At 50.5% G+C, this 16,572-nt stretch overlaps 1 protein-coding gene across 1 annotated transcript; it reads left to right on the top strand.

Moving 5' to 3' along the window:
* Positions 1 to 4,698: 4,698 nt before the first annotated feature.
* SDS (serine dehydratase) lies at positions 4,699 to 16,181 on the top strand. The gene is made up of 8 exons (XM_509398.8): positions 4,699 to 4,836; positions 8,906 to 9,060; positions 9,465 to 9,504; positions 9,770 to 9,909; positions 10,010 to 10,101; positions 11,219 to 11,446; positions 14,610 to 14,734; positions 15,477 to 16,181. The coding sequence occupies exons 2-8, from the start codon at positions 8,908 to 8,910 to the stop codon at positions 15,683 to 15,685; spliced, it is 987 nt and encodes a 328-aa protein (XP_509398.2). The 5' UTR covers positions 4,699 to 4,836; positions 8,906 to 8,907; the 3' UTR covers positions 15,686 to 16,181.
* Positions 16,182 to 16,572: the final 391 nt, after the last annotated feature.

Below are 16,572 nucleotides of genomic sequence, written 5' to 3'. Positions count from 1 at the left end.
CAACATGGTGAAACCCCGTCTCCACCAAAAATACAAAAAATTAGCAGGGCATGGTGGTGGGTGCCTGTAATCCCAGCTACTCAGGAGGCTGAGGCAGGAGAATTGCTTGGACCCAGGAGGCAGAGGTTGCAACAACCCAAGATCTCACCACTGCACTCCAGGCTGGGCAACAGGGTGACTCCATCTCAAAAAAAAAAAAGAAAAGGAAGTATCTGAGGCAGTTCTCAATCGATTTAAAAGTTTATTTTGCCAAGGTTAAGGGCAAGGGCACGACCAGAAGACAGGTCCTTGCCTTTCTCCATAGATGATTTTAGGTCTTCAATATTTAAAGGGGAAAAGCAGGCTGGAAGCTGGAAGGAAAAGAAAGAGGGTACGGTCACACTACTGAACCCACATGTTTCAAGAGAAGAGGAGCAGGTAGGGGAATAGTCAGTTATGTGTTTGTCTCATATTTAAGCTTCTACTGTAGCTCTCTGCTTAGGAAGGAAAGGAAAGGCCGCTTCTTGCGTGACTCAGCTTCCAGCTCAATTTTGGCAGAGTGAATTGGTGTCCCAAGTTTTGTGAATCCTGAGAAAGCATTTGGGCTCACAGTCTCTATTTTTCTGATAAAGTATCTGATTTAAGTACTTTTTTCTTTAAATCACTTCATTAGAGCTCTGTTGTCTATTTTTAGTAGTAACATTAGATACATGTATTAGACACAGACAGAGGTAGATCTTATAAATTCATAAGACTTCCTTTTTTTTCCTCCTATTTAAGACTTCGAATTTCTTTTTCTTTTCTTCTTTCTTTCTTTTTTTTTTCTGAGACAGGGTCTCACTCTGTTGCCCAGGCAGGAGTGCAGTGGTGTGGGCATGGCTCACTGCAGCCTCAACCACTCAGGCTCAAGTGATCCTCCCACCTCAGCCTTCCACGTAGCTTGGACTATAGGTGCACGCCACCATACCCAGCTAATTTTTTATTTTTTGTAGAGATGGAGTCTCACTATGTTGCCTAAGCTGGTGTCGAACTCCTGGGCTTAAGCCATCCTCCCACCTCGGCCTCCCAACGTGCTGGAATTAGTGCTGGTCACCCTACGCCCAGCCCAACCTCTAATTTCTGGATAACCTGTTTCATTACCCTAGGCAACTGCCAGCTAGATAGCCTTAAATTTACATACTAAATAAACAACTCTTAGATGAAAATCAGATAGCAAAATGTTTATCTCAAAGTAGAGAAAGAGAGAAAAGAGAGTCTGGGTGTGTTAGAGAGATTTAAAATGGATGCCACAGCTGGCATGGTGGCTGACACCTGTAATCCCAACACTTTAGGAGGCTGAGATGGGAGGATGGCTCGACCTCCTCCCATCTCAGGAGTTCAAGACCAGCTTGGGAGGCTGAGGTGGGAGGATTGTTTGAGCCTGGGAAGTCAAGGCTGCAGTGAGCCATGATCGCACCACTGTACTCCAGCCTGAGCAACAGAGTCTCAAAAAAAAAAAAATAAAAGCAAATCAAATCAAACATTAAGTTATAGAAATCTATCAAATAAATACATTTTATTTAGATAGGTAGTTTTACATTTAGTTTCTATCTTTTAACTGGAACTCAGAGCTCTGGACAGAGCCCACACTGAATCCCGGGTCTCCAAAGAGAATGATATGGTGGACCTAGGCTGTATGATGCTTTTACAGTGTACTTTGTTGCAAAGACATTTCTCTAAGTGTCTAAACCATACTCTCTCTTATCTTTAAAAAAATTTTTGTATATATAACTAGGCCCACACATCCAGACCCTCTCCTGTTTTAAATATTCAAGAGTAGCCCCTGTTGTAATAAAGATTTTAGTCAAAAAAGAAGTCAGGTAACACACAACAAAAGCAAGCAGTTGAAGATCTGAGAGGAACTTATCTGTTTATATTCTTAGGGCTCCATAAGGTTATGGAAAAACAGAGGTTTCTCCCCAAAAAGGAGTCTGGCACCTTCTCTGTTTTCCTTAAGGGAGTCCCAAGCTGTTAGAAATTATTTTAGGTTCCTTGAGCTGTAGAGGGTGGCAAGAGAAAGGAGACAGGCAGAAGTAAATTGGAAAAAACAGAATTCAGTCAACTGAGAAGAAAAAAGAAAACTTTTTCTCAAAAAACAAGATCCTGGCCAAGTGGGGCGGCTCTCACCCGTAATCCCAGCACTGTGGGAGCCTAAGGCCGGTGAATAACTTGAGGCCAGGAGTTCAAGACCCGCCTGGCCAACATGGTGAAATCCTGTCTCTACTAAAAATACAAAAACAATAGCCCAGTGTGGTGGTGTGCGCCTATAATCCCAGCCACTCGGGAGGCTGAGGCAGGAGAACCACTTGAACCCAGGGAGTGGAGGTTGCAGTGAGCTGAGATCATGCCACTGCACTCTAGCCTGGACGACAGAGTAAGACTCCATCTCAAAAAAAAACCAGATCCTAAGAGAGAAAAAAATGCATTAAGGCCCTATGAATAAATAAATAAATAAATACACACACACACACACACACACACACACACACACACATATCTTAGATATTCGCCTTTAATTAAGCTTTTAACCATTGAGCTCTTTAGAAAATCCTTTTAAATCTCATCACCATATTTTAGCTGGGACAAACTGCTAATATTTCAAAAGTAACACAAACATCAAACCAGAAAGGACTTGATTTAGGAACCAAGCCCAGGCCACGGTGGTGAAAAAGGGACAGAATCTTAGCTACTGAACTAGCGTGAGGTGACAGCCATGTAGCCTCTTTCAGTTTGGCTTGGCTAGCAAAAGATGGCCTTGTTATGTAAATAATGCCCCTCAGGTAATCAAAATCCTTCTCTCTCTCTCTCTTTTTTCTTTTGCTGGCTGTTTTTTCTTTTTCCTTTTTTTTTTTCCCCCAGCTGTGGGTATTTAGCCAATTCATGAGACCTTGTTCGCCATAATATGAAACTTTCCTTCAGATTTGACCAAGTCAAGTGGAGTTGGTCCAGTCCAATGGGGAAAAGACAGAAACAACAAAACAACAACAGAAACAAAACAGTTAAGCAAGGGAAACAAACAATCAAGCAATTTATACGATTACTGCAGGCTCTAAAAGTAGGGAGAAATTAAGACCAGCTGGTTGTTAACCCTAACTTCTAGTCATGGGGCCCAGGCTGAAGACCGCTCTCTACCATCCTAGAAGCAGGGAAATCTCAAACTTGCCTTCCCTGCCGGACACAAGTGAAACTCCAGAAAGGAGCTGCCTGCTTGCCATCATCATGGAAGCCAGAAAACTCACCTTCCTTGTTGGAAGTGAGTAAAACGCAGAAAAGGAGCTGTTCAGGGAAATCAAGCTTAGATATCAACCAATTGTGGGAGATCAGGAGTTCTCTGGAGGTGGGGAGCTCCCAGGCCTCAGCAAACTGTCCTATTTTGGAGGGCAATCAAGATCGCTCAAGGCCGGCATGGTGGCTCACGCCTGTAATCCCAGCACTCTAGGAGACTGAGGCGGGTGGATCACTTGAGGTCAGGACTTCAAGACCAGCCTGGCTAACATGGTGAAACCCCATCTCTACTAAAAATACAAAAAATTAGCTGAGTGTGGTGGCACATGCCTATACTCCCAGTTATTTGGGGGGTTGAAACAGGAGCATCGCTTGAACCCAGGAGATGGAGGTTGCAGTGAGCCAAGATCATGCCATTGCACTCCAGCCAGGGTGACAGAGCAAGACCCACCAAGCACCAGTAGGAGACTTGTCAAAGGTCAGGGCCACCTCCACCCGGGGTCCCTTTCATGAGTCTCCAATCTGTAAATCAAAAAGAATCAAAAAGATTGAGACAGGACTCAATCCATTTAGAAATTTATTTTGCCAGGGTTAAGAATGCACCTGGGAGACAGGTCTGTGCTTTTCTCCAGAGATGACTTTAGGGTGGCAGTATTTAAAGGAGAAAAGCAAGCTGGAGAGGAAAGAAGGAGGCTATGGCCACATTACCAAATCCACAGTTTGTAAGAGAAGAGGGGCAGATAGGGAAGTAGCCAATTATGTATTTGTCTTGATCTCAATATATCAGCACTTTACATAAGATAAGGTGAACATAGAGTAGCGACCTGTGGGGATATTTAACTTTTTTTTTTCTTTCTGTTGTGAAGGCTGGAGTGCAGTGGCGAGATCTAGTCTCACTGCAACCTCTGCCTCCCAGGTTCAAGCAATTCTTGTGCCTCAGCCTCCTGAGTAGCTAGGATTACAGGCACGTGCCACCACACCCGGCTGATTTTTGCATTTTTAGTAGAGACGGGATTTCACCATGTTGGCCAGGCTGGTTTCGAATTCCTGACCTCAGGTGATCCACCCGCCTCGGCCTCCCAAAATGCCGAGCCAATATTTAACCTTTCATCTGAAGCTATCTGCTTAGGAACTAAAGGAAAGGCAGTTTCTTACATGACTCAGCTTTTAGCTTAATTCTTTTTCTTTTGGCATAGTGAGTTGGGGGTCCCAATTTTTTATTTTCCTTTCACGAAACTGAGGACGGAAAGGGGAAGTGGAAAGAGGGAGGAGGAGTGGGTTGTGGGAAAGGCAGGAGGAAGCTGCCAAAGAAGAAAGCTTGGCCAGATTCCACCTCCCTTCTGACAGCCCCAGTGGCCTCAAGCCAGGGGGGTGGGTCCTGGCGGGAGGGAGGGGGGGTGTAGCCAGCCCCAGGGCCCCATTGGCTGCCCAGAGGTGCCAGGGGAATAAAGCCCAGGACCAAGTAGCCCCTGGGACCATTCAGAAGACTGTCCACCCGTCCTCAGCCCCCTCCCTTCGTGGGCTATCTACTCAGTTGATCCCTCCCTCGCTGGCTTGGCTCTGACTCCTGCTCAGACCCATCACCTTTGCCGGGTAAGTGGCCCCATCCTCAGTCCCACCTCAGGACTGGAGTGTCCCGGGCTAGCCTGTGGTTTCCCAGGGGAAGAGGGAGACATAGAAAGAGTCCGTCAAGGCTGGGCATGGTGGCTGATGCCTGTAATCCCAACACTTTGGAAGGCTGAGGTGGGAGGGTTGCTTGAGGCCACAAGTTCAAGACTGAGCTGGACAACAGAGTGAGACCCCCCCCAATCTCTACAAAAAAAAAAAAATTTTTTTTTAAGACAGAGGTCTCACTCTGTCACCCAGGCTGAAGTGCAATGGCACAATCTGGGCTCACTGCAACCTCCACCTCCTGGGTTCAAGCGATTCTCCTGCCTCAGCCTCCCGAGTAGCTTGGACTACAGGCGTGTGCCACCACGCCCGGCTAATTTTTGTATTTTTAGTAGAGATGGGGTTTCACCATGTTGGCCAGGCTGGTCTCGAACTCCTGACCTAAAAAAAGAATTTAATTAGTATAGTGTGGTGGTGCACACCTGTAGTCCCAGCTACTGGGAAGGCAGAGTTGGGAGGATCGCTGGAGCCTAAGAGGTTGAGTCTGCAGTGAGCAATTATTGCGCCCCTGCACTCCAGCCTGGGTGACACAGCAAGACCTTGTCTCAAATTTTTAAAAAAACAGCCATTTGGGCCTAAACACTGAGTTTGTGTCCAGTTCTGTGCCTCAGCTTCCACATCTGTAGAATGGGGATGAGCATAGCGCCTTCCTCCTCAGGTGGTTGTGACGGTGAAAGGATGACCTGCACTTAAGGTGTCCAGCCCAGATTTCATAATAGTTCATATCGACTGAGCACTTACTGTGAACCAAGTGAGAGGGAAGGCGGCTTCCGACTGCCGGAGTGAGCAGACCGCGGCTTCAGGGCTCCCTCCCTCCTCCTCCCCGGGCACAACCTCTTCTGAAGTCTTGCGATCCTTGGGGCAGGGATCCTTGGGGCAGGCTGGATGCAGTTAATGGATGCTCACTTCACGGAAAGCCGCGGCAGAGAAGGGGCTGCCTGCAGAGGGAGCCCTGTCCTTTTACCTGAAGGCATCCCATGGCACCGCCTGGGACAAACGGCGAGAGAGGCGCCCCAAACCCACCTGAAAAGGGTCTTCGTGGCCGGCTCCTCTGACTCCCACCCCGGTTGTCCCTGAGGCCAGGCCTTGGTGACCTACACCAGCCTTTAATGTCAAGTCAGTCAGAACTGGGTGTGGTGGCTCATGCCTGTAATCCCAGCACTTTGGGAGGCCAAGGCAGGCAGATGACTTGAGGTCAGGAGTTTGAGACCAGCCTGCCCAATATGGTGAAACCCTGTCTCCACTAAAAATGCAAAAATTATTCGGGCGTGGTGGTGCACGTCTGTGATCCCAGCTACTTGGGAGGCTGAGTCAGGAAAATCGCTTGAACCCAGAAGGCGGAGGTTGCAGTGAGCCGAGATCGCGCCGCTGCACTCCAGCCTGGGTGACAGAGGGAGGTTCTCTAAAAATAACTAAATAAAAACCGGGATCCCATTGTTTGGGGATTAACCTCCAGGAGCTGAAAGTTCATGCCGATTTGGGGATGTCCTGTTTTGAAGTTTGCCCCAGTCTCTGATTTTTATTCAAGAGATCCAGCAGAGAGAGGGTGTCTGTTCAAGTTCCCCTCCCAGGCCCCGAATGTCAGTTAATTCAGATAGACAAGGGGTGACCTATTTAGGGGATGCTAAGTCTGGCGGGGCAGTTGGAATCCCCACCCCTCATTCTCCCTCTGACCAAGGGATGTCTGGCTCATTCTGGGAGCGGGGGATGGATGTCCAAGCTAGGAGTGCCCAGGACAGGGGGCTGGACAAGGTGGCATTGGAGATGGGTCTCTGGCTAGCCACCCTTGCCTGGCCTTCTGGGATGGTGGAGGGAGGGGAAACCAGAGAGCCCCTTGGCCATCGTCAGCTGACCTCTTCTGGCCCAGCCCAAGTTGAGGAGAATCAAATCCTCCCTGAGATGGGAAGGCTGGGTGGGTGGACGTGGCTGTGGCTAGACCCCGGGCCACCCCAGCTGCTTCATCCCCCAGAGCCCATCCAGAAGCAGGAGCCTGAGCCACACCCATGGGTAGCAGAGAGAGCCTGAGCCCTGGAGCCAGCTGCCCGAGTTCAAATCCTGCCTCCCTGCCTCACTCACAGCGTGACTTTGGGCAAATTATGTTAATATTCCCCTTCCTGTTGCTGTGTACCAAACTACCCCAAAATGTGACTTAAAACAACAGCAAGCCAGGTGCTGTGGCTCATGCCTGTAATCCCAGCAGTTTGGGAGGCTGAGGTGGGCAGAACGCTTGAGGCCAGGAGTTGGAGACCAGCCTGGCCAACATAGCAAAACCCCATCTCTAGTGGAATGAATGAATGAATGAATGAATAAATAAATAAATAAAATTTAAAAGCTGTGATTAGTCACTGCTATAATAATTATGACAAAATTAATAATTATGAAAGAGCTTTTCCTAACTGAATATTGGGCTTCCCAAAAGTTAGGTTATTTTGTTTTTTTAAAATAAATATTTATTGAACATCTACTATGAGTCAGGCATTTTGCTGGGTCCTGGGATTGTCCATTTAAGCCAAGATACTTGGAACTGCATGTCAGAAGAGCCAGCTGCCAGGTTGTTTTTGTTTGTTTGTTTGTTTGTTTGTTTGAGACAGAGTCTCGATCTGTAGCCCAGGCTGGAGTGCAGTGGCGCGATCTCGGCTCACTACAAGCTCCGCCTCCCGGGTTCACGCCATTCTCCTGCCTCAGCCTCCCAAGTAGCTTGTATTTTTAGTAGAGACGGGGTTTCACCATGTTAGCCAGGATGGTCTTGATCTCCTGACCTCGTGATCCGCCCGCTTCGGCCTCCCAAAGTGCTGGGATTACAGGTGTGAGTCACCCTGCCCAGCCCAGGTTTTTTTTAAATGTATGCATTTAAGTAAGTAATAGAGGCACATGGTAAAACATCAAACTGTGCAAAAGGTGGGTGCTATGATCCCGAGGGCCAGCTCTCCTCAGAGGCCCCACCCTGGCCAGCCTGTCATGCATGTTTCCTGAAATGCTCTGTGCACATGGAAACATGTGGAACAACAACAAAAAAAATTCAAATAAAAAAATTAAAAAAATATATAAAAGAAACGTGGACTATATGTGTGTGTGGATGGATTGTGCGTGTGTGTGGATGGATTGTGTGTGGGAGTGGATCGTGTGTGTGTGGATGGAGTATGTGTGTGTGGATGGATGATCTGTGTGTGTGGGTGTCCCTGAATTTTTCACATAGATAGACTATTCTTTTTTTTTTTTTTTTTTTTTTTGAGATGCAGTCTCACTCTGTTGCCCAGGCTGGAGTGCAGTGGCTCGATCTTGGCCCATTACAACCTCCACCTCCTCGGTTCAAGTGATGCTCCTCCCTCAGCCTCCTGAGTAGCTGAGATTACAGGTGCCTGCTACCATGCCTGGCTAATTCTCTTTCTTCTTCTTTTTTTTTTTTTTTCAAGACAGAGTCTTGCTCTGTCACCCAGGCAGGAGTGCAATGGCGCGATCTCGCTCACTGCAACCTCCGCCTCCTGGGTTCAAGTGATTCTCCTGCCTCAGCCTCCTAAGTAGCTAGGGTTACAGGCGTGCGCCACCATGCCCAGCTAATTTTTTGTATTTTTAGTAGAGACGGGGTTTCACCATGTTGGCCAGGCTGGTCTCGAACTTCTGACCTTGTGATCCACCAGCCTTGGCCTCCCAAAGTGCTGGTATTACATGCATAAGCCACTGTGCCCGGCCTCACCTCATGCATTTTGAAAGCTCCAAGGTTTGAGTGTTCTCTCTTCAGCCTCCCAGCAAATGTGTGAGAGGTCAGGAGTGGAGGGTGATCCCTGATAGAGCTGAGGCCGAGGCGTGATTACCTGTCTGATGTCACACGGCGAGTAGGTGGCCCACTTGCGATTAGAGCCCAGGTCTCCAGGATGCTCTCTCGTCTGAGGCCTTGCTTGGCTTGCTCGGAAGCGAAGGAAGGGATCACTCTGGCAGTGCTGGCACCGGGGCTAGCTCTCCTAACCCTCTGTGTTTCCTTCCTTTCTCCCAGCAATGATGTCTGGAGAACCCCTGCACGTGAAGACCCCCATCCGTGACAGCATGGCCCTGTCCAAAATGGCCGGCACCAGCGTCTACCTCAAGATGGACAGTGCCCAGCCCTCCGGCTCCTTCAAGATCCGGGGCATTGGGCACTTCTGCAAGAGGGTACGGGACCGGGTCAGCATTATCTGGGCAGGGGTGGCAGGTCCTCCTTCCTCAACAGGGCAGGGCCAGTGCTGTGTGAAATTAAAGGCGTTGTAGGATAAGCCTACTGACTCCCCACAAGGACTGAGTGTCCACCATTAGGGCTTCCTCTGTTTGAGGGGTGCCCTTCCAGGAGGGTTCCTTGGGACTGATCCCAGAGCCATCAGTCGCCTATTTTCCTCCACCCTTTCCTGAGCCAGTCTCTTTGGAGATGGGAGGTGCAGTCTCAGACAAGGGTAGAACAAATTCTGAGTGAAGGAAATGTCCGTGTCCACTGGAATCCTGGCAGGTATTCCAGGTGGGGAGGAAGAGCACAGGCAATGACTGGGAGGTGGGCCTGAGTGCCTCTCCTGTTGTCTCCACAGTGGGCCAAGCAAGGCTGTGCACATTTTGTCTGCTCCTCGGGTAAGTGATCTGCTTCCCCATCCTGTCCTCTGCTGTGTGTCCTGGGATCAGACACTCTGCTTCTCTAAGCCCTGGTTTCCCCAGCAATGTGCCACTGAAAACAATGGCAGCAGCCACCAATTTGGAATTCCAGGGGGAGGCCAGCAGTCGCCCAGGGTGGGGAAGTGAGGGGGGAACTCCAGAGCCCCCAGTAGAGGGTAGGCAGTCCTGACTGGGCTCCCAGATGCTCCCGCACTGACACGCTCTCCACCCCCGACCCTGGCAGCGGGCAACGCAGGCATGGCGGCTGCATATGCGGCCAGGCAACTCGGCGTCCCCGCCACCATCGTGGTGCCCAGCACCACACCTGCTGTCACCATTGAGCGCCTCAAGAATGAAGGTGCCACAGTCAAGGTGGTGGGTGAGGTGAGTGCCGACCCAGGGCAGGGAAGAGAGAGGGCGCCTGGTGGCTGGACAGGGTGCCCCCTGTGCCTCACCCCCTCCTATCTCCCCTGTGGCTTTGCAGTTATTGGATGAAGCCTTCGAGCTGGCCAAGGCCCTAGCGAAGAACAACCCGGGTTGGGTCTACATTCCCCCCTTTGATGACCCCCTCATCTGGTATGTGGAGTTCAAGGTCACTTGGTGGGGGTGGCAGCCACTGCCCTATATCACTGGGCAGGCATTGCTATGATGCACATCATCACGTCCTCATGCACAGCAGCTGCACATGTGTGCGCACACCACCATGTAGAAGCACACTTAGGCGGGGCACAGTGGCTCACGCCTGTAATCCCAGCACTTTGGGAGGCCAAGGTTGGGAGGATCACTTGAGGTAAGGTGTTTGAGACCAGTCTGGCCAACATGGGGAAACCCCATCTCTACTAAAAATACAAAAATTACCTGTACTTGGTGACACACGCCTGTAATCCCAGCTCCTAGGGAGGCTAAGGCAGGAGAATCGCTTGAACCCAGGAGGTGGAAGTTGCAGTGAGCCAAGATCACGCCACTGCACTCCAGCCTGGGCAAGAGAGTGAGACTCCATCTCAAAAAAAAAACAAAAAAAAAAGAAGAAACACACGTTACACCCAGGTGCAGCAGCAAGTGCACACATGTCACCAAATGCCCATTATCCACGGCTGCACATGCAACACGCCCAAGGCTGAACATGCAAGCACACAGATGCCCAAGTGTCTGCAGTTGAGTCCTCCTGGAAGCAGACTTGGGGACAAAGGTTTCAGGGAAAGGAGTTTATTTGGGAGGTGATTCAGTGGGGGAGTGGGGAAGTAAGCCAGGGAAGGAAGGGGGCTTTGCTGTTTCTTTTTTCTTTTTCTATCATCCAGTCCAAAATGTCAGGAAGGGGGCTTTCAAAGGCAGGTGGCCGCTGTGGGTGGCTAGAGCTTAATCCCTCGGGGACCCTGGGAGCCAGTGCAGAAGGCGCACAGCAGTTTCCCGCCCCCTGGGAGAAGGAGCAGGGGAGTTTGTACACCGACTCGTAGCCATTGGTTGAGGGCTGCCTTAAGGGGCTGCCATCTCCTGACTCTGTTTGCAGGTAGCTCAGGTGGCCAGAGAAGGTCCTCAGGTAGAGACACAGATGCTGGCAGCTAGAAGCCAAGGTTGGGGGTGGGGAGGGAACTAGCTCCAGGCCCCATCAGCTGGGATAAGGCCGGTGCAAACCTGAGCTGGTGTCTCCAGGAAGCCTAGCCCTGACCTGCCACCCCCTCTCCCCACCCTCCAGGGAAGGCCACGCTTCCATCGTGAAAGAGCTGAAGGAGACACTGTGGGAAAAGCCGGGGGCCATCGCGCTGTCAGTGGGCGGCGGGGGCCTGCTGTGTGGAGTGGTCCAGGGGCTGCAGGAGGTGGGCTGGGGGGACGTGCCTGTCATCGCCATGGAGACTTTTGGCGCCCACAGCTTCCACGCTGCCACCACCGCAGGCAAACTTGTCTCCCTGCCCAAGATCACCAGGTGAGCAGCTGGGGTGCCTCCCTCGGGTGTCCAGCAAGCACTGGGGAGTCCCCCTTAGGGCTGGCTTTGAGATAGATCCTGATGTCAGCCTGTTTCACAGATGAGGCAATGGAGGCTTTGATCGCTTGCCCAGGGCCACATCCAGTGAGTGGTACAGCTTGGACTCAAACCCAAGTCTGTGTGACTCCAACATGTCACACTTCCTCACGTGAAAAGCCTCATATGAGGCTGGGCACAGTGACTTGTGCCTGTAATCCCAGCACTTTGGGTGGCTGAGGCAGGAAGATCACTTGAGGCCAGGAGTTCAAGACCAGCCTGAGCAACATAGAGAGATTCCCACCTCTAAAAAAAGTTTTTTGTTTTTTTTTTAAATTAACTGGGCGTGGTAGCACACACGCATAGTCCCAGGCTAAGGTGGGAAGGATTGCTTAAGCCCAGGAGACTGAGGCTGTAGTGAGCCATGATCATGCCAGTGCACTCCAGCCTGGGTGACAGAGCAAGACCCTGTCTAGAAACAAAGAAAAAGGAAGGAAGGGAGAGAGGGAGGGAGGGAGGAAGGGAGGGAAAGAAGGAAGGAAGGAAGGAAGGAAGGAAGGAAGGAAGGAAGGAAGGAAGGAAGGAAGGAAGGAAGGGAGAGAGGGAGGGAGGGAGGGAAAGAAGGAAGGAAGGAGAAAGGAAGAGGAAAGAAAGGAAAGAGAGAAAGAGAGAGAAAGAAAGAAAAAAGGAGAAAGAGAAAGAGAGAAAGAAAAAGAAAGAGAAAGAAAGAAAAAAGAGAAAGAAAGGAAGAAAGAAAGAAAAAGAGAGAAAGAGAAAGAAAGGAAAGGAAAGGAAAGGAAAAAGGGAGGAAGGAAGGAAGGAAGGAAGGAAGGAAGGAAGGTCTCATAGGAATCATTTACTGAGTCCTCTGTGGCAAGGCTTTACATACCTCATTACTTTGCCAACCATTTACTGAGCCCCTATTGTGTGTAAGACACTGGCTGATCTGGGGAGAGAGTGGTGCATAAACACAAGCCTTGCTCCTAAGGAGTTCATATCCAAGCCCCAAACCTTTGAAAGTTTGTTTGTTTTTGTCTTTGTTTTTTGAGACAGAGTTTCGCTCTTGTTGCCCAAGCTGGAGTGCAATGGTACAATCTCGGCTCACCGCAACCTCTGCCTCCCAGGTTCAAGCGATTCTCCTGCCTCAGCCTCAGGAGTAGGCGTCTGCCCCAACACTTGGCTAATTTTGTATTTTTAGTAGAAATGGGGTTTTACCGTGTTAGCCAGGCTAGTCTCGAACTCCTGACCTCAGGTGATCTGCCCACCTCAGCCTCCCAAAGTGCTGGGATTACAGGCGTGAGCCACCGCACCCGGCTGGTAGATAGTATTTAATTAGGATTAGGTTTCGACCCCATTACACAGAAGGCCCAAATAACAGTGACTTAAATGAGATTGAACTTTACCATGAAAAGTCAGGGCGCCAGGTCCCTTGAGTTTGTTTCCCCATTATCCTTAGCATGTAGCCTTTCAGTCCAAAATGGTTGCCTGAGTGCCAGCTATCACACCCACATTCCATTTGGCAGGGATGGGGAAGCAAGGGCAGAAGGCTATGCTCCAACCTTCAAAGACAGACACAACACTTCCACTTACCTTTCGTTGGCCTGAACTTAGTCACATGGCCACATCCAGCTGCAAGGGAGGCTGGGAAATGTCTTTACACCAGGTGCCCATAAGTGCAGCTAGAAAAGACACCGGGGCAGACAATAGTCTCCCCTACAGATAGGGAAGACTGAGCCCAGCCAGGTAAGAACTTCTTCCAGATTCCTGAGCCTGGCATCTGGAGCTGCTGTGTCCCACACTGTAGGGACTGAAGACGTCATGGCTGAGCGCCTACTGTAAACCACGTGCTGCTGAGGGCTGAGGTGGCCCAGGCCCTCAAGATGCTCCTGGGGAAGGGAGAGGGGGCAGCTGAGCTGGGAATAGAGCTAGTGGTAACCCCAGGAGGCTGGGGACAGCGTCAACACATTGGTTACCAGTGCAGGTCTTGAAGTTATACAGATCCTGCTTGCAGCCCCAGCTCCAGCACTCCCTAGGTGTGTGACCTTGGGCAAGTGACTGTATACTCTCTGCCTCAGTTTCCCTTTTCCAAAATCAGACCAATTAACAACAGCAGAATTCTTGTGTGAATTCAATAATGCTTGTGAAGTGCTTGGCACCTAACACTTTCTCAAGAAGTACTCAGGGCGCTTGTTACTCGGGGGGAGGACTATTTGAGAATTCCACATAGGGCCGTGGGACTCAGTACTCTCCCAGGAGGACTCCTCGGAGGAGGTGGCCTTAATCCTGAGCCTTGAAGGACACAGCAGGATGTGGGCAGGCAGAGTGGTGCTAAGCTTCATGAGGGTTAACCAGGTAGCGGTTGTAACCCGGAGCAAAAGCAGGGAGTCCTATCAGGGAACAACAAGGGTCCTCTTAGGCATTTGCTCCTGACTTAGTGTTGATCAGAATATGATGCTGTGCCGAGGCAGGAGGATCACTTGAGCCCAGGAGTTCAAGACCAGCCTGGGGTCGGGCATGGTGGCTCATGCCTGTAATCCCAGCACTTTGGAAGGCCAAGGGGGGTGGATCACCTGAGGTCAGGAATTCGAGGCCAGCCTGGTCAACATAGTGAAACCCCATCTCTACTAAAAATACAAAAATTAGCCGGGTGTGGTGGTGGGCACCTGTAGTCCCAGCCACTCGGGAGGCTGAGGCTGGAGAATTGCTTGAACCCGGGAGGCAGAGATTGCAGTGAGCTGAGATCGCACCACTGCACTCCAGCCTGGGCAACAGAGCAAGAATCCGTCTAAAGAACAAACAAACAAACAAAAACAAACAAACAAACAAAACAAAAACCCGCCTGGGCAACATAGTGACACTCAGTCTCAAAAAAATTTAAAAAATGATACTAAAGAATATACTACATGATGTCAATTCAAACACTCTGCACCTTATTAGAAGACCCCACTTGGTTTGGGGATCCCTGAGGCTTTTCAGGGTTTTACAGCTGCAGAGGTGATACCTGTCCCCCTGCCCCCGGATGCATTGCCTTCTCTGTCTCACATCCATCTCCTTCTCTCCCTCCCTGCCCCCATCTCTCTCCTGTTTCCCCCACTCCCATCCTCTTCTGGGTTCCCACTTCTCTCAGTGTTGCCAAGGCCCTGGGCGTGAAGACTGTGGGGGCTCAGGCCCTGAAGCTGTTTCAGGAACACCCCATTTTCTCTGAAGTTATCTCGGACCAGGAGGCTGTGGCCGCCATTGAGAAGTTCGTGGGTATGTGCCAGGTCCTCCCATGACCTGACCTGCTGACTCAGGCGCTAAGTGGCTGTCCACTTGGTATGCCACTGGGGATCCCACTCACCCCAAATTTCCTTCACAGTTCTGTCTTCCATCTCTGCCTAGAATTTTCCATTAATAGAAGATAATACAATGCCGTGTAGAAATAGAAAAGCAAAAGCCACACATAATGGAAAAGTAAATAGAAAAGTAAGCCTGATAACCATAGCAGCAGAAAACAATAAGTGAATATTTAAAATGTTGCTTCTGAGTTTCCTGGTAGCCAGGGTAAAAAAAGGAAAACATGGGGCTCAGAGTTTGATTCATTCAGAGGTGAGTCTGTAACTAGGCTGGACTCTTTCTGGGTTCCGTCTAGGGCAGGGATGGCAAAAAAGAGAGAAAAAAATAGTACCATTTATGCTTCTGTACCTGCTGCACACTTGGCTAATCAACCATGGAACTCTTGCTCAGATGATGCCTCAGAATCCTTCTCAACACAGTGCTCACGCAACCACACTCATTCTATCAGTGTTAGCACTCATGATGAAACCCAGGCCCTGGCTCAGGCTTGGAAGGGCCAATTCAGGCTGATGACGGGACGTTTGGTTCAGGACCTGCGGCTGCAGCCAGGGCTGAGAGCTGATTGGCTCAGTATTCCCAGGTCCTGCCAATGGCCTGTCAGCTCCTGTGCACCCTGGGAAACTCAGGCCACACCCCTGTCACGCCCCTTCTCTGGCAGATGATGAGAAGATCCTGGTGGAGCCCGCCTGCGGGGCAGCCCTGGCTGCTGTCTATAGCCACGTGATCCAGAAGCTCCAACTGGAGGGGAATCTCCGAACCCCGCTGCCATCCCTCGTGGTCATCGTCTGCGGGGGCAGCAACATCAGCCTGGCCGAGCTGCGGGCGCTCAAGGAACAGCTGGGCATGACAAATGGGTTGCCCAAGTGAGGACGGACCCCTTACCGATCTGTGCTCTCCTAGCCCAAGAGACCCCTGGAGGGGCTGGAGTTTTATCCAGCGCCTCGTCGTATGTTTGGTTGAGCACCTGTGGCCTGGGTGCAGGTTAACTTCTTGTTATCAGGAGCCCACTATGCAGAGGCCAAAGGTCGGCAGCCAGCGAAGCTATGAATTGGACCTTTTTGGTATCTGTGTGACTGCTCTGTGCCCATCCTTAGCCAACTTGCTGGCGTGACAAGTGCCCACAAGTAACACACCAGGTACCCAGAGTAGGGTGGACAGGAGAGACCTGAATCACAGCAGTGAGGAATTCCTCAAAGCTGTGACCTCGCCCCTGAACTTGTTCCCAGTGAAGGTCAACAGGGCCACCATCCAGGGTTGAGGAACCATCTCAGCCATCCTCCCAGGAAGCCCACCCCTGACCCTTACTAATTTTTCTAATGTGCAAACTTTTTCATTGAAAAATAAAATATATTTATGAAACAAAGATCCTGTGCATTTTCCCATAATCAGCTGTCTCCTTTCCTGCTTTCCTTCCACCCCAAGTCTGCTCTCAGCCCCAGCTCTCAACTGGGGCCCCAGAGTGAGGCCAGGAGCCTGACTCCAGCTAGTCTTGCATGCCAGGACAGGGGCATCCCTGTACCACAGGAAGCAGGTGGCTAAACAAGAGGGACTTGGGGTGGGACAAAGGCTGCCTCCGCTGAAGGCAGAAGCAGCTGGGGAGGCCAACTTCATTCTGATATGAAGTCCTTCCTACTAAGTCAGAATTATTTCATCACAGACCCAATGGAAGCAAAGAAGTGAGGCCCCCTCCCCTGGGCGTGTGTGAGCTGACACTGGACACCCATCTCTGGGAGAGGGAAAGGGTGGCTGGACTT

Source organism: Pan troglodytes, chromosome 10 (assembly GCF_028858775.2).
Source record: "Pan troglodytes isolate AG18354 chromosome 10, NHGRI_mPanTro3-v2.0_pri, whole genome shotgun sequence".
Classification (NCBI taxonomy): domain Eukaryota; kingdom Metazoa; phylum Chordata; class Mammalia; order Primates; family Hominidae; genus Pan; species Pan troglodytes.
The sequence above is the reverse complement of the archived record's forward strand: the minus strand, read 5'-3'. Positions and strand labels throughout refer to the sequence as shown.

Coding starts and splice junctions, on each gene's coding strand:
- SDS (XM_509398.8), top strand. CDS start 8,908: ATGATGTCTGGAGAACCCCTGCACGTGAAGACCCCCATCCGTGACAGC. Junction 9,910..10,009: donor CAGTCAAGGTGGTGGGTGAG/GTGAGTGCCGAC, acceptor GTGGCTTTGCAG/TTATTGGATGAAGCCTTCGA. Junction 10,102..11,218: donor TTTGATGACCCCCTCATCTG/GTATGTGGAGTT, acceptor CCCACCCTCCAG/GGAAGGCCACGCTTCCATCG.